Source organism: Anomaloglossus baeobatrachus, chromosome 1 (assembly GCF_048569485.1).
Source record: "Anomaloglossus baeobatrachus isolate aAnoBae1 chromosome 1, aAnoBae1.hap1, whole genome shotgun sequence".
Classification (NCBI taxonomy): Eukaryota; Metazoa; Chordata; class Amphibia; order Anura; family Aromobatidae; genus Anomaloglossus; species Anomaloglossus baeobatrachus.
This window is the reverse complement of record NC_134353.1, coordinates 702,515,305-702,532,745: the sequence shown is the minus strand read 5'-3', so window position 1 is coordinate 702,532,745 and position 17,441 is coordinate 702,515,305. Positions and strand designations below refer to the sequence as shown.

General features: G+C 48.5%; 1 protein-coding gene across 2 annotated transcripts in view; it reads left to right on the top strand.

Moving 5' to 3' along the window:
- LOC142249377 (catechol O-methyltransferase-like) overlaps window positions 1-17,441 on the top strand; it is a 48,396-nt gene that overhangs the window by 15,723 nt on the left and 15,232 nt on the right. Inside the window, exons 1-2 of one of the 2 annotated variants that reach the window (XM_075321021.1) lie at window positions 7,552-7,771; window positions 8,733-8,882. In XM_075321021.1, the coding sequence (XP_075177136.1) occupies window positions 8,747-8,882 (136 nt within the window). In that variant the 5' untranslated portion in view covers window positions 7,552-7,771; window positions 8,733-8,746. Of the gene's footprint in view, window positions 1-7,551; window positions 7,772-8,732; window positions 8,883-17,441 lie in introns of those variants that run through there. The other variant, XM_075321016.1, reaches the window with a different exon arrangement.

Genomic DNA, 17,441 nt, shown 5'->3' with positions numbered 1-17,441 from the left:
CATAATACTATAAAGTATGTGTTTTTGTTGCTGCAAATTTTGCTATTCAAAAAAATGCAGCATCTAAGGCTATGCGCGCAAACTGCATCTTTGTGGTGACCACAATTTCATCCTGTGGTCACAGAAACGCAGCCTAGGGCTCAAAAGAGCATCCAAAAATGCATGCGTTTTTTATGTATTTTTGACAATGCGTTTTTTTATTCAATGGGCTAAAAATAGTGATGGGCTGACTCTCACTGTAAACTCCAACCCCCGCGGGTTCAAAGGTACCCAAGTGTCAGGCCCGGCACTCAAGTAATAAAAAAATAAAATAAAATAAAACTAAATTAAAAACTAAATAATTAAGCAAGCACACTATACTTACCGAGTCACCGATGCTGCTGTAACTGCTCCTGTCACCTTTCATTCACTTCCAGGGGCTGCTTGTTAGCTTCATACATATTCACTTCTTCCCCCGCTCACTGGCGTCTGTGATTGGTTGCAGTTAGACGCACCCCACGCTGAGTGACAGCCTATCTGACTCTTCCAATCACAGACCCCGTCTGTGTGTCTATATCGTACAGTAAATGTAAATAAACAAAATTGACATAGGGACCCCTCATATTATACTAACCAGCACAGATAAAGCATATGGCTACAGGCTGCAGCCCCCAGTCATGCACTTTTCTTGGCTGTGTATCAAAATAAGAGGAACCGCATGCAGCAAATTAGCGGCGTGTGGTCCCTCCCCCAATTTTGATACCCAACTATGATAAAGCTTGACAGCTGGGGGTTGGTATGCTCAGGCTGGGGAGACCTATGCTTATTGGGCCACCCCAGCCTAAAAATAATATCAGCCTGCAGCCTTCCAGGATTGCTGCATCCATTAGATGCGATAATCCGGGCACTTTACCTGGTTCTTCCCGATTGCATTGGTGCAGTGGCAATTGGGTTAATAAGGGGTTAATCGCAGCTCACAGCTGCCACTAAGCCCTAGATTAGTAATAGGAGGCATCTATGAGACCCCCCCATTACTAATCTGTATGTGAAAGTAAATAAACACAGACACCAAAAAAATCCTTTTTTTGAAATAAAAGACAAAAAAGCACCCTCTTTCACCACTTTATTAACCCCAAAAATATCCCTGCAGGTCTGACGTAATCCACACGAGGTCCCACGATGACTCTAGCTCTGCTACATCAAAAGTCACAGCGATTAATCATGGAACATCACTGCCCGCTGTGAGCTTCAGGCAGAGAGTGAGTGAACTGCACGATCAGCAGTGATATCACTCAGGTTAGCTGCGACCACAGCTGGAAGTACCCACGGCCCTCCACCTGTGACCGCAGATAACCTGACCCTAGGGGAACTCAGTGAACTCACTGGTCACCTGAGGTCAAGTTAACTGCGGTGACAGGTGGAGGGCCATGGGAACCTCCAGCTGTGGCCGCGGCTGACCTGAGTGACGTCACTGCTGATTGCGCAGTTCACTCAGTCTCTGCCTGAAGTTTATAGCAGGTAGTCATGTTCCATGATTGCGCTCTGTGATTTTAGATGTAGCAGCTATGAGAACGTACAGCGGCTCCAGTGACTCGTTAAGTATGAAGCGCTTGCTCCTACCCCTTTGTGCCAGATTCTGGTCCCCATAGATTTTATATGGGGACTGACATCCGGCCAGATACCAGGGATAAATCCCCTGTTGGCCCCAAGTCAGCGGGGATTGATCTGCAAGTCATCACATCACTAGTGAGAAACGCAGGGACAAAATGCAAAAATAATTGATATGCTGCATATTTGTGGTCACCACAAAGATGCAGCCTAAAAAAGTTGCAACGTGCGCACAGCAAAGATGAAATCTCAGACTTTGCTGGGGAAGGAAATGCATGCAGTTTGGTGACCAAAACTGCACCCGAAAAACACGGCAGAAACGTGGCAAAAAAAAAAACGCAGTGTGCATATGAGACCTTACAGTACCAGCAAAGTGAATAGGATTTATAGAAATCTCAGGCTCACATTATCTTTATTTACGCAGCGACAACTGATCTGCGGTGTTATGGATTTCATACACACATTGTCCAAGGAGTAGAACGCCACGGCATACACCATCCAATATTCCAAGGTGCTTTATTTCATGGTGAAGTGCAGATAAAAATAGCGGGGAGAGAGAGCTGGGTGCAGACCCCCTAAAGACTGCGGACGGCCGTTTCGCCGTCGATTTAACTCGTCGAAGCACTAACAGGTGCGAAACTTTTCTTTCTAGTGCATTTCCACTATGGAATAGTACCAAAACCACATGTAATCCACCCTTGATTGTTTCAAAAAAGTTTTGTCAAAGCCAAATTTCAGGAGGTATCAAAAACACAGCTGCTTTATTAAAATATGACATACCAAAATAGACAAAAACCGCAGAATAAAAAAATGTGATTAAAAATGCATGTGAAAAATGCAATTACAAATAAACACACAAGTAACCGAATTTACCTGTGGGTCCAGAAATGCTGCAGAAATGTCACTCTTTTGCAAATTCATGCAAAACCCCCTTTTGCCCCATTTGAAAATAAAAGTAAAAAAAACCTGATACTTGGTATCATTGCATTCAGAAGTGCTCAGTCTATCAAAACATAAAATCACTTAATCTGATCGGTACACGGCGCAGTGAGAAAAAATTTCCAAAAGCCCAAATAATGTTTTTTGGTCGCCGCAACGTTTCTTTAAGTTCGAAATAACAATGTCAGCTCAAGAGACAAATAGTAAGCTGTCACTGAGCCACAGATCTTGAAAAATAAGAACACTACCAGTTTAGGAAAATTGCGACAAAAGCACTATTTATTTATTTATTTTTTTGGGACAAATTTCAGATTTTTTTTTTTCACCCCTTAGTGAAAAGTAAAAGCATACATGTTTGTGATCTACAAATTCGTACCAACGTGAGGCATCTTACTGACACATCAGTTTTACCATATAGTAAACACGGTGATTTAAAAAAACAAAAAAACAAAAAACAAAACAAACAATCTTGCAATCGCACTTTTTTCACTGTTTCCCAATTTTTTTTTCCCCGTCTTCCAGTACACTATATGGCAAAGTTAATGATTTAATTCAAAAGTACAACTCGTTCGTAAAAACTAACAGTAAAGCTACGATTTACCGTATTTTTCGCTTTATAAGACGCACCCCCAAATTTGGTGAAGGAAAAGAGATTTTTTTTTTAAATGTTAAATGGGGTCCATCTTATAATGCCAGTGTCCGTCTAACAAATCATATAGGGTATATGTCCCTCATAGCCCCCATCCTAAAATTAGCCCCCCTTAATCTGGATATGGCCCCCTTATATTGAATATAGCCCCCTTGTGCTGGGACACGTCCCCCTGTGTTGCCCATGGCTCCTATAGATGGCACACCTCCCCTGTGTTTGATATGGCCCCCATACAGCTGCCCATGGCCCCTATAGATGGGACATCGCCCCTGTGTTTGATATGGCCCCCATACAGCTACCCATGGCCCCTATAGATGGCACATCTCCCCTGTTAGATATGCCCCCCATACTGCTGCCCATGGCCACTATAGATGGCACATCTCCCCGTGTTAGATATGCCCCCATGCTGCTGCCCATAATAAAATAAAACACTTTCCTTACCTTCTCAGCGCTGTCCCTCCTCACAGTTGAGCTCCGGCTTCCTTACTTCCTGTTTCTTGCTGCCGGTCATGTGATCGGCACGGCAGAGTGATATCATCTCTTCGTGCCTTATCACAGACAGCAGCAGCAGGAGACCGGAGATCAGCGCTGGAGGTAAGTAAAGCTTTTTTTATTTTACTATGAGCAGCAGCACGGGGGCCATATCTAACACAGGGGGGATCATGTGCGATCAAAGGAGGGCGCAGGTAGATATAATATACCCCGCTGCCCCAGCCCCTCAGCGTGATGCAGTTTCAGCACCACACTGCTGGGCAGCGGTTGTGCATATTATATGAGCAGGAGATCTAACGCTGCCGCTCCCAGCTTTCCCTGCTCCCAGCAGTGCTCCAGAGCGGACCCTGCAGTGTATGTATATATATTATATATATATATATATATATACACACACCCCCCCGTATATTCGGTTTATAAGACACACCCCCTGCTTTCCCCCAAAATTTGGGGGAACAAAAGTGCGTCTTATAAAGCGAAAAATACGGTATCTGACGATATGTCGTCGGGGTCATGGTTTTCGTGACGCACTTCCGTCATCGTTAGCAACGTCGTTGCGTGTGACACCTACGTGCGACTCCGAATGATCGCAAATAGGGTGAAAATCGTTGATCGTTGACACGTCGTTCAGTTTCAAAATATTGTTCGTCGTTTGGAACGCAGCAGACATATTGCTACGTTTGACACCCTGCCAACGACAAACAACATCCACACGACCGCCTTGGTCAAACAATATATCGCTGAACGATTTAGCGTCATTTGTGAGATGTGTACGTGTGACCGCTACAAAACGACCTATGAGCAATCTCGGCAAATCGTAACTACGATCTGGGTGTGTCGCATCGCTAACAAGATCACCAGCGACGCCGCTGTATGTAACGGGGCCTTTATATGGCAAGATTGACAGAAAAATAAAAAAGTTATTGTACTTGGAAGAAGGGGAGGAAAAACGAAAATGAAAAAGGAAAATCACCCGGGGGTGAAAGGGTTAAGAGTTTGGTGGTGAAAGTGTTCCTCCAAACCATCAGTTTTGGGGGTCATAAGGGTTCTTTTCCACTTGTGATTTCCAGGTGCGAGTGTGATCCGATAAAACATCGGATTGTACTCGCATCATTGTTAACCAATGAGGCAGTATCCTCTTGCTTGTTTTTCTTCAACACAAATCATGCTCTCAGTGCAATCGCAGCATGCTGCGTTTTGCAGCGAGTCTCAGCTAAAGCACCCCCATACAAGTCTATGGGAGTGTGTGAAACATCACACTGCACTCTCATGTTATGCGACTGCAGTGCGGTGCACGCAGAGACGGACCGCGGAGGAGATGGGAAACAGTGTTCCCTTACTCTTCTCCGCACCTGTGATGCGATCGCAAGATCACATCACAGTCGCATGACCCTCAGCTAACGCACGTAGCGGAGGGTCATTAGCATATTGCTTCCGATGCTCTCGCATCGGAAGCTGTATGCAAGTGGAAAAGAGCCCTAACAGCCTGAATTCCAGTAAGCTGATGCATCTGCTTCATACTAGATTGATCGTTTGGACCTTGATCTGTAAGGGTATGTGCACACAAAAATGCACATTTTGGCAGAAAAAACGCAACAAAAGTTTTCACATTTTGTAAGCGTATTTTTCTGGGGTTATTTAATTCGTTTTTTTTAGGCATGGTTATCGCAGGGGTTCAGGCGCTGAACCCACTGCAATCACTGCCAGGATCCGGCTCTCACTGCCTGGAGGAGTGCCCACTCCACTCCCAGTAGTTAAATTCCCTGAATGCTGCGATCAGGGAGGGATGGGGATCGCTTACCTGCCCCTGGCAATCGGGTCCCTGTAATGCAATCAGAGGGACCTGATTGCTGCCATGGCAACCCTGGGTTGTCACAATGACAACGCCGGGTAACGGAGCTACGGATTGCCTCACACACCATGCCGGTGAATAGTGTGTCAGAACTGCAAGTGCAGCACTGATAGATATAATCCACTGTAGTCATTGAGCACTGCAGTAGATTATATTCGCAGGAAAAAACTATGAAAGAATGGACATGGTGCAGTTTTTTTCTGCAACATGTGCACAGCAAGTCAGGATTCTCATAGACTTTGCTGGGATGCATTTTTCCTTGCAGTATTGATTAAAATCTGCAAGAAAAAACACGGAAAAAAACACATGTGCACATGGCCTAAGGAATATATGAGGAATACCCATTTGACGAAAAAAAAAATTATAGAAGTTCCTCTGCAATTCTTTGTGTTGATGGTTCTTAAAGGAATAACCTCTGGATAACTTGTCATATAATCACTTATACCAAAGAATATATTGGTTACCCTTTTTAATTTTTTCAAGAAGACCAACAATTTCCAATACTATTCTTTAAAAAGTAGTATGAACCACTAAGATAGGAAGAAATGTACATTTACTGTCACCTCGAGAAATATATTGGATTTCTGGACATGATGCACATTTTGGCCACATCTGTATGTATATTAGGCCAAAATAATCTATTCCGTGTCCTTGACGTTGTTTTATTTCTACCAAGAGGCCCCAATAACGGTATGCAGTGAGTTATTTTCAGAATGGTTTCTCTATATTCAGAGGGGACCATAATTTGCCACACTTGTTCTTCCTTCTGTGGATGCTCACAAACCCAATATAAAAAAATATAAAATCCCACAGCCCTTCACCTATGACCGCAGGTAACCTGACCTCAGGTGACCTTAGTAAATCCAGCTGTGACTGCAACTTACCTGAGTGACGTCATCAATGATCGCTGCTCAGTCTCTGCCTGACGTTCGCAGTGGGTGACCAATGATAGTGCGCTGTGCTTCAGTAATGTAGCAGATCTGGAATCATCATGGGACCTCGTGTGGATTAGGTTGGACCTGCAGGGGTGGTTTGGGGTTTAATAAGGTGTTGAAAGAGGGTTTTTTTTTATTTCAAATAAAAAAGGATTTTTTGGTGTTTGTGTTTATTTACTTTCACTTACAGATTAGTAATAGGGCGGTCTCATAGACACTAAGGCTTAGTGGCAGCTGTGAGCTGCGATTAAGCCCTTATTACCCCAATTGCTACTGCACCAGGGCAATCGGGTGGATCTGGGTAAAGTTCTGGCACTAGAAAAAAAAAATTGAGATTCCAGCACCCCTCAGTAAAATATAAATCATAGCTTTATTAGGAATAAAAGTTGAAAGCCATGGAAAAAATGTCCATTTAGCTCCGTAAGTAGACCAGGTTAAAGTCTGCATCTACGCGTTTCAGGCACAACATGCCTTTAATCTTGACTAAATGGATCTAATGGATGCGACAAGCCTGGGTAGCTGCAGGCTGCTATTTTTAAGCTGGGGAGGGGTCCAATAAGCATGAGAATACCAGCCACCCAGCTGTTAGGTTTATCTTGGCTGGGTATAAAAATTGGGGGGAACCGCACACTGTTTTTTGTTGTTTTTTTTATTTTTTTTTCACTATTTATATAAATTATTAAAAAAAAAGCCATGTGCGGTTCCTCTTATTTTGATACAAAGCAAAGATAAGCACATGGCTGGATGCTGCAGCCTGTAGCCGTAGGCTTTGTCTGTGCTGGGTATTATAATATGGGGAATCCTATATAAATTTTATTTATTTACTTTATACCACGATAGACGCACATAGCGTCTGTGATTGGAAACTGTCAGGCACGCTGTCACTCAGGGTTGTGGTGAGTCAGACTGCAACCAATCACAGACGCCGGTGGGCAGGGAAGCAGTAAATATGCATGAGGCTAATAAGCTGCCCCAGATGTAGGGGCTGTGGGAGCGGGTACAGCCGTGCCGGAGACTGGGAAGTATAGCGCGCTTGCTTTATCTTTTATACTTTATTTTTACTTTTATTTATTTAATTTATTTATTTTTCTTAACAGAGTGTTGGATCCAGATCAATCCTGGCCTGGGCCTGGCACTCGAGTACTTTTGAACCCCTGAGGGTCTGGACTTGGTCCTGCCACCACTACCTGAGGAGATGCAAAAAACTCTGCCAAACAGCACCAAAAGCCTGGCCAAAAAAAGATACAAAAAACGTAGAAAACCATCAGGAGAGTTCCTACCACAAGATAAGGTTTTGCTGCAGCAAAAACACCCTGTGTGAGCATAACCTAACAGTTCATATGTTGGTGTAGATGGAAGGAGATATAATTGGGTCAAGCAGAGATATATAGAGGACTATACAGTGCACAGAAGTAGAGTTTATTCTCAACATAGATCAGCTTCATGTGAGAAACATCTGTGGTGAATATTCCTGATCTGAGCACAGTATAGCAGAACTGTGTTGGAAGCTTCAGCTATTTTACAAATTCATCAGTCAACCAGCTTGCAGCGCAGCTTTGAGCCATCAATTTAGAGAGATGGGGGTAGTCATCAGGAGTAGGGATGAGCGGACCCATTGAAATTCAGTTCGGTGGAATCTGGACTTGACCTGAACCTCAATGGAAGTCACTGATTGGCAGTTCAGGTCTCCGCCCACATCCAGCCAGCTATAAATGGAACACTTTCGGGGGAGGGTGGGATAAGTTTTTCATTATTTTTTTGGGGTGCACACTACATCTGATGACGTTATTGTTACCCCAAGTGCAAGCCGTTCAAGCACTGCTCGTACTGGGCTGAGCACCAAGTGTACCCGAGCACAGCTCAAGTGGTCAGCATACATACAACATCCGAACTCGAACACAGATTTTTATTTATTTATTTTTTTATAGTATGGTTTGTTTTCGATATGAACACTGAACTTTATTTTTCAGGTTCGCTCATCTCTAGTCAGGAGTACACAGGAGAGCAAGTCTGTAGCATTAAGGAGAAACAGGGTCTTGCTTCAAAATCTAGTTTCAGCCATATTAGAATAGTACCATCCAGCTTAGCAAAGCTGGAAGCACAAAGTGGCAGATTTAGATAAAAAACAGATACAAGAAACAATATGTTGGGCTTGATCTTAATATTAACATTAAGTATGTGTTTACTGAGTTGTGTGAAACATAATGTAATGGTAGGAACACCGTTTTAAGCAAATGGATACAATCCTGTCTAAAAGTAAACTTTCCTTAATTTGCAGAATTATTTTGTACAATGACACAAAAGGAACAGAGAATTTTGGAGTTTGTAAAGCAAAATGCAGTAGAAGGGGACCCTCAGAGCGTGCTGGACCACATTGATCAATACTGCAGCCAAAAAGAATGGGCTATGAATGTGGGAGATGAAAAAGGTGAGGTGTGCAATTTAAGCATTGAGATTTAATATGATTTAATTAGTGAATATTGTTTGATCTTAACATGTAGATATGTCAGTGTTTTACCTAATAACCTAAGTTTATATGAATGAGAATAAAGCATACACAAAACTCATCTACAGTTAGATTTCAATGTAAGGCTATGTGCGCACGTTGCGTAAATACATGCAGTTACGCTGCGCTTTGTAGCGCAGCGTAACTGCATGCGTCCTGCGTCCCCTGCACAGTCTATGGAGATTGTGCAGGGGCCGTGCGCACGTGGCGTTTTAGAGCGCAGCGCTTTGGCTACTGCCGAAGCGCTGCGTAAAAAGAAGTGACATGTCACATTTTTCCTGCGCTTTGCCGGCAGCTCCTGCTCTGTCTATGGCAGGAGCTGCAGGCAGAGCGCATGGAATCGGCTTTCACTACGGACATTTCTGCAGCGATTTAAAGCGCACATGTGCTCTTCAGATCGCTGCAGAAAGTTCTACAGTGAACTGTACGCAACGTGCGCACATAGCCTAAAAGTGTAAATCTCACTTAGGTTATTTATGGAAATTACCTAAGTGGCTCCATTCACCTTGCGTCTCTTTTCCTCCTGCCTTGCCTGGACTTTTAAAATGTGAGTAAATAAACTCCCGTTTATTAAGGATTGTGAGTGCCCTTTTAAATTTTTTTCCTCCAGTTTTTTTGTTGCTTATTCTGAAAAGTTACTTGAAAGTACCATTACCCTTTAAAAGGGAATCTGTCATTAGGCTCAACCATCCTAAGCTGTCTACATAGACATGCTGGTCATAGTAAACTGAAAAAAATGATACCTTTGACATGTGCAATCTGGTGTCTTACTCCATAGAAATCCATGTTTTTCTTATATGTAAATGAGCTGTTCCAGGCTATGGGCAGGACACAGGGCATGAGAATCTAACTTACATAATCACCAGTTTTGTCTGTTCTCCTATTAAGTGATGCACTGCGGCATTGTCCGTTGCGCAGCCGCAGTTCGAACGATGTTCTGGCTTCCGGGTCCTCACTGCAAGCACACATACACACATATACACACATACACACATATATACTCACCTGTCCGGGGCCACCGCCGATTTTGCTATCAGCCCTTTACTATCCTCCAGCTGCAGCACGCAGACTCCTCCGTGATAGCGTCAGTTGTACAGAGCGGCCGCTGCAGGTTGCTGTAATGGCTTTACTGTAGTTGAATGCTTTGTGGCACCGTAAAGCATTCAACTGCAGTAAAGCCATTACATCAACCTGCAGTGGCCGCTCCGTACACCAGGCGCTATCTGCTGTGTGCTGCAGCTGGAGGATTCGCGGGCACGGAGGACAGGTGAGACACAGCATAATAGGGGACAGAAGGGAACCAACAGGAGCACATTACTAAACAATGTGCTCATTGCTGCAGGGGACATCAGCCCCCCAGCCTCACCCAATCTGTATACCCCCAGCCCCCCCCACACCAGATTTGTATACCCCAGCCCCACCAGATCTGTATGCCCCCAGTCCCCCCCCCCACCAGATATGTATACCCCCAGTCCCCCCACCAGAACTGTATGCCTCAAGCCCCCCCACCAGATCTGTATGCCTCAAGCCCCCCCACCAGATCTGTATGCCTCAAGCCCTCCCCCACCAGATCTGTATGCCTCAAGCCCCCCCACCAGATCTGTATGCCTCAAGCCCCCCCACCAGATCTGTATGCCTCAAGCCCTCCCCCACCAGATCTGTATGCCTCAAGCCCTCCCCCACCAGATCTGTATGCCTCAAGCCCCTCCCACCAGATCTGTATGCCTCAAGCCCCCCCACCAGATCTGTATGCCTCAAGCCCCCCCCACCAGATCTGTATGCCTCAAGCCCCCCCACCAGATCTGTATGCCTCAAGCCCCCCCACCAGATCAGTATGCCTCAAGCCCCCCCCACCAGATCTGTATGCCACAAGCCCCCCCCACCAGATCTGTATGCCTCAAGCCCCTCCCACCAGATCAGTATGCCTCAAGCCCCCCCCACCAGATCTGTATGCCTCAAGCCCCCACACCAGATCTGTATGCCTCAAGGCCCCCACCAGATCTGTATACCCCCAGTTCCCCCCACCAGAACGGTATGCTTCCAGCTACCCCACCATATCTGTAATCCCCCTGCACCCCCCCACCAGATCTGTATGCCCCTAGCCCACCCACCAGAACTGTTTGCCCCCACCCACCCCACCAGATCCGTATGCCCCACCAGATCCGTATGCCCCCCCAGCCCCCCCACCAGATCTCTATGCCCCCAGCCCCCCTCACCAGATCTGCAGGCCCCCAGCTCCCCCCACCAGATTTATAGGCCCCCAGCCCCACCCCACCCCACCAGATCTGTAGGCCCCCAGCCCCACCCCACCAGATCTGTAGGCTCCCAGCCCCAACCCCTCTCATTAGATCTGTATGCCCCCAGCCACCCCACCAGATCTGTATGCCCCCAGCCCCTCCACCAGATCTGTATGCCCCCAGATCTGTATGCCCACAGCGCACCTCCCACCAGAACTGTATGCCCCCAGCCCACCTCACCAGATTTGTATGCCCCCTAGCCCCCCTCACCAGATCTGTATGCCCCCAGCCCCACTCACCACTGCTCCTGTCAGCACCACTAACCATAGACAGATGTTTATTTCACCTCACTCCCGATGCGATAGTATCGGGCCTATTTCTAGTATAAATATAAGGCGGAGTTACCAGTGTGATGACCGCTCTCTGCTTTCCTGATCTCTCTGTGTGATTATAACTGACACATCTGCAGGGTCCTCTCAGGGCTTCAGTTTCCATCTCACAGGCAGTCAGTGATGCAGTATTGCGTCAATACAGCAGAGCTTCAGTGCTGGAGTGGAGAAGTACGGGTTAATGCCGCAGCATTGAGCTTGAGCTCCATCTGTGCACGTACTGACTAGGCACCATTATTTTGAAGCCCCGATCGCTGACATCTTCAGAATGACCGCCCGCCGCACAAAACCGCTCCGTGCAGAGCAACACCGCACAGAGCAGAGCCACGCCGTTCGATGCACAGAACAGCGCCGCCCAGACCAGCATGGGCAGCACACCGCATAGCTTTACCCATGCCTCCTTTGACCCCTCTTCATCACCCCCCCCCCCCGTAAACTACATTCGGATTTTAAGACGCACCCCTCATTATCCGAAAAATACGGTAATCGCTGAAGGCAGATTCTCAGGGAGATCAGAGTCTGGCTCATAGCTTAGAACAGCACATTTACATATAAGAAAAACATTGAATTCTCTGGAATAACAAATCGTATCGCAGATATCAAGCTATGATATATCAAGTGTGAGGTAGCACGGTCGGCTGCGCAGCAGAAGACACGGGATCCAGGCATTAAGGTTCACAGCACACGGTTTAATGTCCAAACAAAAGTCCACAGCAATATACATGTGCCTCTCCAGCAGAGAGCTCAGGGAGTTCTGTTCACTCCCTCACACCCGGCACACCTGCCCTTGTTCCTGTTTCCATTCAACCCTTCCTTCAGCCTGTAGGGAAACAGCATTAACCCTGGAGTGGATTTACTTTCTATCATGGAGTGAGCACAACCGGGGCGAGACATACCGGCCGTCATAGATAACCCCGGTCACAGTCTCACATACCCCCCCCTCAGTTCAAGCGAGCGGGGTTGAACTCCCGCCATCAAACACGGGCCGCGGGACAAGGCATCGGCGTTGCCCTGCAACCTACCGGCCCGGTGTTCAACCGTAAACCGGAAGTTCTGCAGAGAAAGGAACCACCGGGTAACCCGGGCATTCCGTTCCTTGGCGGACCTCATCCAGACCAGTGGAGAGTGATCCGTCACCAAGCGAAACTGCCGTCCCAGCAGGTAATAGCATAGGGACTCCAAGGCCCACTTGATCGCCAGGCACTCCTTCTCCACTACGCTATAATTCCGCTCGGGAGGGGTGATCTTCCTACTTAAGAAGGTGACGGGGTGTTCCTCCCCCTGAACCACCTGAGACAGCACTGCCCCCAGGCCGATCTCTGAGGCGTCAGTCTGTACTATGAACTCCTTCCGGAAATCAGGGTGTACAAGAACGGGCTGTCCGCACAGGACCCCCTTCAGGGGCCGGAAGGAGTCCTCGGCCTGCGGAGTCCAGCGCACCATGACGGACTTCTTGCCTTTGAGAAGGTCCGTCAAGGGGGCTGATAGTCCCGCAAAATCCTTTACAAACCTCCTGTAGTATCCCACGATACCCAGGAAGGCCCTAACCTGCTTCGTGGTCAGGGGTCTAGGCCACTTCTGGATCGCCTCAACCTTGTTAACTTGGGGCTTAATCACTCCTTGGCCTATCACGTAGCCCAAGTAGCGGGCTTCCGTGAGTCCCAACGCACATTTCTTGGGATTGGCTGTCAAGCCGGCTGTTCGAAGCGCGTCCACCACCGCTTGTACCTGTTCCAAGTGGGTCTGCCACTCGGAGCTGTAAATAATGATATCATCAAGGTACGCTGATGCATACGCCTGGTGGGGTTCCAGCACTAAGTCCATCAACCTCTGGAACGTGGCCGGAGCGCCATGTAACCCAAAAGGCAAGACAACATAGTGGAAGAGACCCTCTGGCGTAACAAAAGCGGTTTTCTCCTTGGCGGACTCCGTCAGTGGCACCTGCCAGTACCCCTTGGTCAGGTCGAGCGTGGTAAAATATCGCGCCTGTCCCAGCCTATCAATCAGCTCATCCACCCGGGGCATGGGGTAGAGATCGAACTTGGATATTTCGTTCAATCTCCTAAAGTCATTGCAGAACCTTAAGGAGCCATCGGGTTTTGGTATTAGGACAATCGGACTAGCCCATTCACTCTGGGATTTTTCGATGACCCCCAGGCGTAACATTGTCTTTACTTCCTCCGATATGGCTTGTCGTCGAGCCTCCGGTAGCCGGTATGACTTCAGGCGTACCTTCAGGTGGGGCTCGGTGACAATATCATGTCGTATCAGACTGGTCCTACCGGGCAGCTTGGAGAAGACATCGGGGTTCTGCTGAACCAACCGTCTGGCCTCTCGCCTCTGAGTCTTGGTGAGGGCTTCTCCAATCCTTACTTCCGGTTCGTCCTCTCCGGAGGTCGCTGGAGCCGGATGTGAACAACCCGAAGAGGAGGGAGGTGGGGAAAAAACAGCCATCAGGCTTTCCCGTTCCTGCCAAGGTTTTAATAGGTTGACATGGTATATTTGTTCAGGTTTCTGCCTACCGGGCTGCAATACTTTATAGTTAACCACCCCGACTCTTTCCTTTTATCTCGTAGGGGCCTTGCCACTGAGCCAGGAATTTACTCTCCGCCGTGGGGATTAATACCAACACCCGATCCCCAGGTTTAAAGGTCCGCACGGTGGCTTGTCTATTGTAGCGGCCGCTTTGCGCGGCCTGAGCCTCCTGTAAATGCTCCTTCACAATTGGCATGACCGCGCTTATGCGGTTCTGCATACCAAAATGTGTTCAATCACACTTTTATGGGGGGTGGGCTCTTGCTCCCATGTTTCCTTTGCCAGGTCCAACAATCCCCGGGGATGTCGCCCGTATAACAATTCAAAAGGCGAAAACCCCGTGGATGCCTGTGGCACCTCTCGGATGGCAAACATCAAATAGGGAAGCATCATATCCCAGTCTTTCCCGTCTTTTGAAATCACCCTTTTGAGCATGGTTTTCAGGGTTTTATTGAAACGCTCGACTAAACCGTCCGTTTGAGGATGATACACAGACGTACGCAACTGCTTGATCTGGAGTAGCCGGCATAGCTCTTTGGTCACTTTAGACATGAATGGGGTCCCCTGATCCGTAAGGATCTCCTTGGGCAACCCCACCCGGCAGAACACAGCAAACAACTCCCGAGCTATAAGCTTTGCTGCAGTATGTCTGAGAGGTATCGCCTCGGGATACCGGGTGGCATAGTCAACGATCACTAGGATGTGTTGGTGCCCTCGAGCGGACTTTACGAGGGGCCCCACCAGATCCATCCCTATCCGTTCAAAAGGGACTTCTATAATGGGTAACGGTACCAACGGACTGCGAAAATGGGTCAGGGGTGCGGTAAGTTGACACTCCGGACAGGTTTCGCAGAACCATTTTACCTCCCCAAAGACCCCGGGCCAATAGAACCTTTGCAATATTCGCTCCTGCGTTTTCTTGACCCCTAGGTGGCCACTCATCAGGTGTTTATGAGCCAAGTCGAGGACCCGCCGGCGATACGGCTGGGGATACCACCAACTGCTCTACCCCCACGCCCCGTATTTCATCTACCCGGTAGAGTAAATCCTGCTTAAGAGCGAAATGGGGGTACCTTACCTGGGCACCGGGCAGCTGTGCCACCCCGTCAACTACTGTCACCCGACTCCGGGCATGTATTAATGTAGGGTCCTGGAGTTGGGCTGTCCCAAACGTATCCGGGGATGCCTCCAACTCCGGGATGGGTTCGACCGTCTCAGCCTCTCCTGCCAATACCTCTAGGGGCGACCTATCGGGTTCACCTTCTGTCCCTATCATGGGGACCCCTACGGCAGGTGTCCCGGATTCAGGATTGTAGGGCTCAGGTCCCGGACTGACCAATATCTGAGGAGACTTAGGGGGTCCCTTCCATAAAGTCCAAAAATAGGGCAGATCCCTTCCTAGGATCACGTCATAAGGAAGAGTGTTAAGAAGTCCCACCTCATGTTGCACCTGACCGCAAGGTGCTGTGATGGTGACAATCCCCGTGGGATAGTCTCGGCGGTCCCCATGTATGCAAACCACCCCCACGGTACGTCCTGTGGCCTTTACTTTAGCCCTCAAGGTGGATCGCACAAGGGTCACTAAGCTTCCGGAATCCAACAATCCTGTAACCGGACATCCATTCACCTGTATTTGGCACAAGTGGGGCTCCGTCTCTGGGGAGACTAGGTCAGTGGTACACACCACCTGAGCATACATTGAACCCCGCCGGGTAACCCCACAATCCATGGGCTCCGTGGTGAGTGGACACTGGGCTTCCATATGTCCCACCCGCTGGCACCGCCAACATCTAATAGGGAAGGAAACCCCCTTGACGGGTTGTCGTTTAGGGTACAGAACCTTCCGGACCTCAGGAACGGCGGGCGCGGCCTCAGACGGGACGGTAGGGGACTCCTGCACCGTTGTCAGCGGTGGGTCCTTGGCCCTAGGCTTGGAGGGGCCGGACCGACGGGTGGTACGCAAAGTCTCAGTGTCCCGTATCAAGTCCTGCGTAGCCACATGCCGCTCTACCAGGGACACTAATTGGTCGAGGGTACTCGGGTCACCCTGTCCTACCCACCGTTGAACGATGACGGGTAAAGTGCGCACAAAACGATCAACTACTACCCTTTCCACCATTTGCGCCGGGCTCAGAGTGTCAGGCTGCAACCACTTTTTTACAAGATGCAACAAGTCATAGGCCTGGGAGCGTACGGGTTTGGCTTCCTCATAGAACCACTGATTTACCCGCTGAGCCCGTACATAGGTATTCACCCCCAACCGAGCCAGTATTTCGGCTTTCAGGGTCGCATAGTCAATGGCGTCCTCGGTACAGGTACGCTTTTTGGGGTTCCCCCGTCAGATAGGGCGACAATACCTCAGCCCACTGGGGGGTCGGCAGCTTTTCCCGCTCGGCCACCCGCTCAAACACCGCCAGGAACGCTTCCACATCATCCCCCGGGGTCATCTTTTGCAACGCTTGTCTCACCGCTTTCCGGACGCTGCCGTCGTCACCCGGTCCCGGGGTTGTTGCTGCCGGTCCGGCACGGATCGCCTTGGCCAGGAGAACCATCTGTTCTTGATGTCTTTGTTCCTGCAATTGCAAGGCTTGCTGCTGACGTGTATTGGCCTGAACCAGCTGTTCTTGGTGCCTTTTTTCCTGCACTTGCAAGGATTGCTGCTGACGTTCCAACGCCCGGAGCAGGTGTGCATTGGTCTGTTGCTGCTGTTCATTAGCCTGTGGTTGCTGTGCATTAGCCTGAGCCAGCTGCTTTAGTATGTCCTCTATGGCGTCACCGGGTTTGGGCTGTAGTATAGCCGCTCGAATCCAGGACATGTGCTACTGGGTCACCAGGGATGGATGCTACACCTCACCGGCTGTCATGCCCGCATTCTCCACCATATGTGAGGTAGCACGGTCGGCTGCGCAGCAGAAGACACGGGATCCAGGCATTAAGGTTCACAGCACACGGTTTAATGTCCAAACAAAAGTCCACAGCAATATACATGTGCCTCTCCAGCAGAGAGCTCAGGGAGTTCTGTTCACTCCCTCACACCCGGCACACCTGCCCTTGTTCCTGTTTCCATTTAACCCTTCCTTCAGCCTGTAGGGAAACAGCATTAACCCTGGAGTGGATTTACTTTCTATCATGGAGTGAGCACAACCGGGGCGAGACATACCGGCCGTCATAGATAACCCCGGTCACAGTCTCACACAAGGTATAATTTTATTCAGCTTCCTATGGCCTACAAATAGACGGCTTAGGAGGGTCCTACTGAGAGATTCCTTTTAAGCCTTTTCCCTGCAACATCCACTTTTGGTGGGATTTACACAAACCTT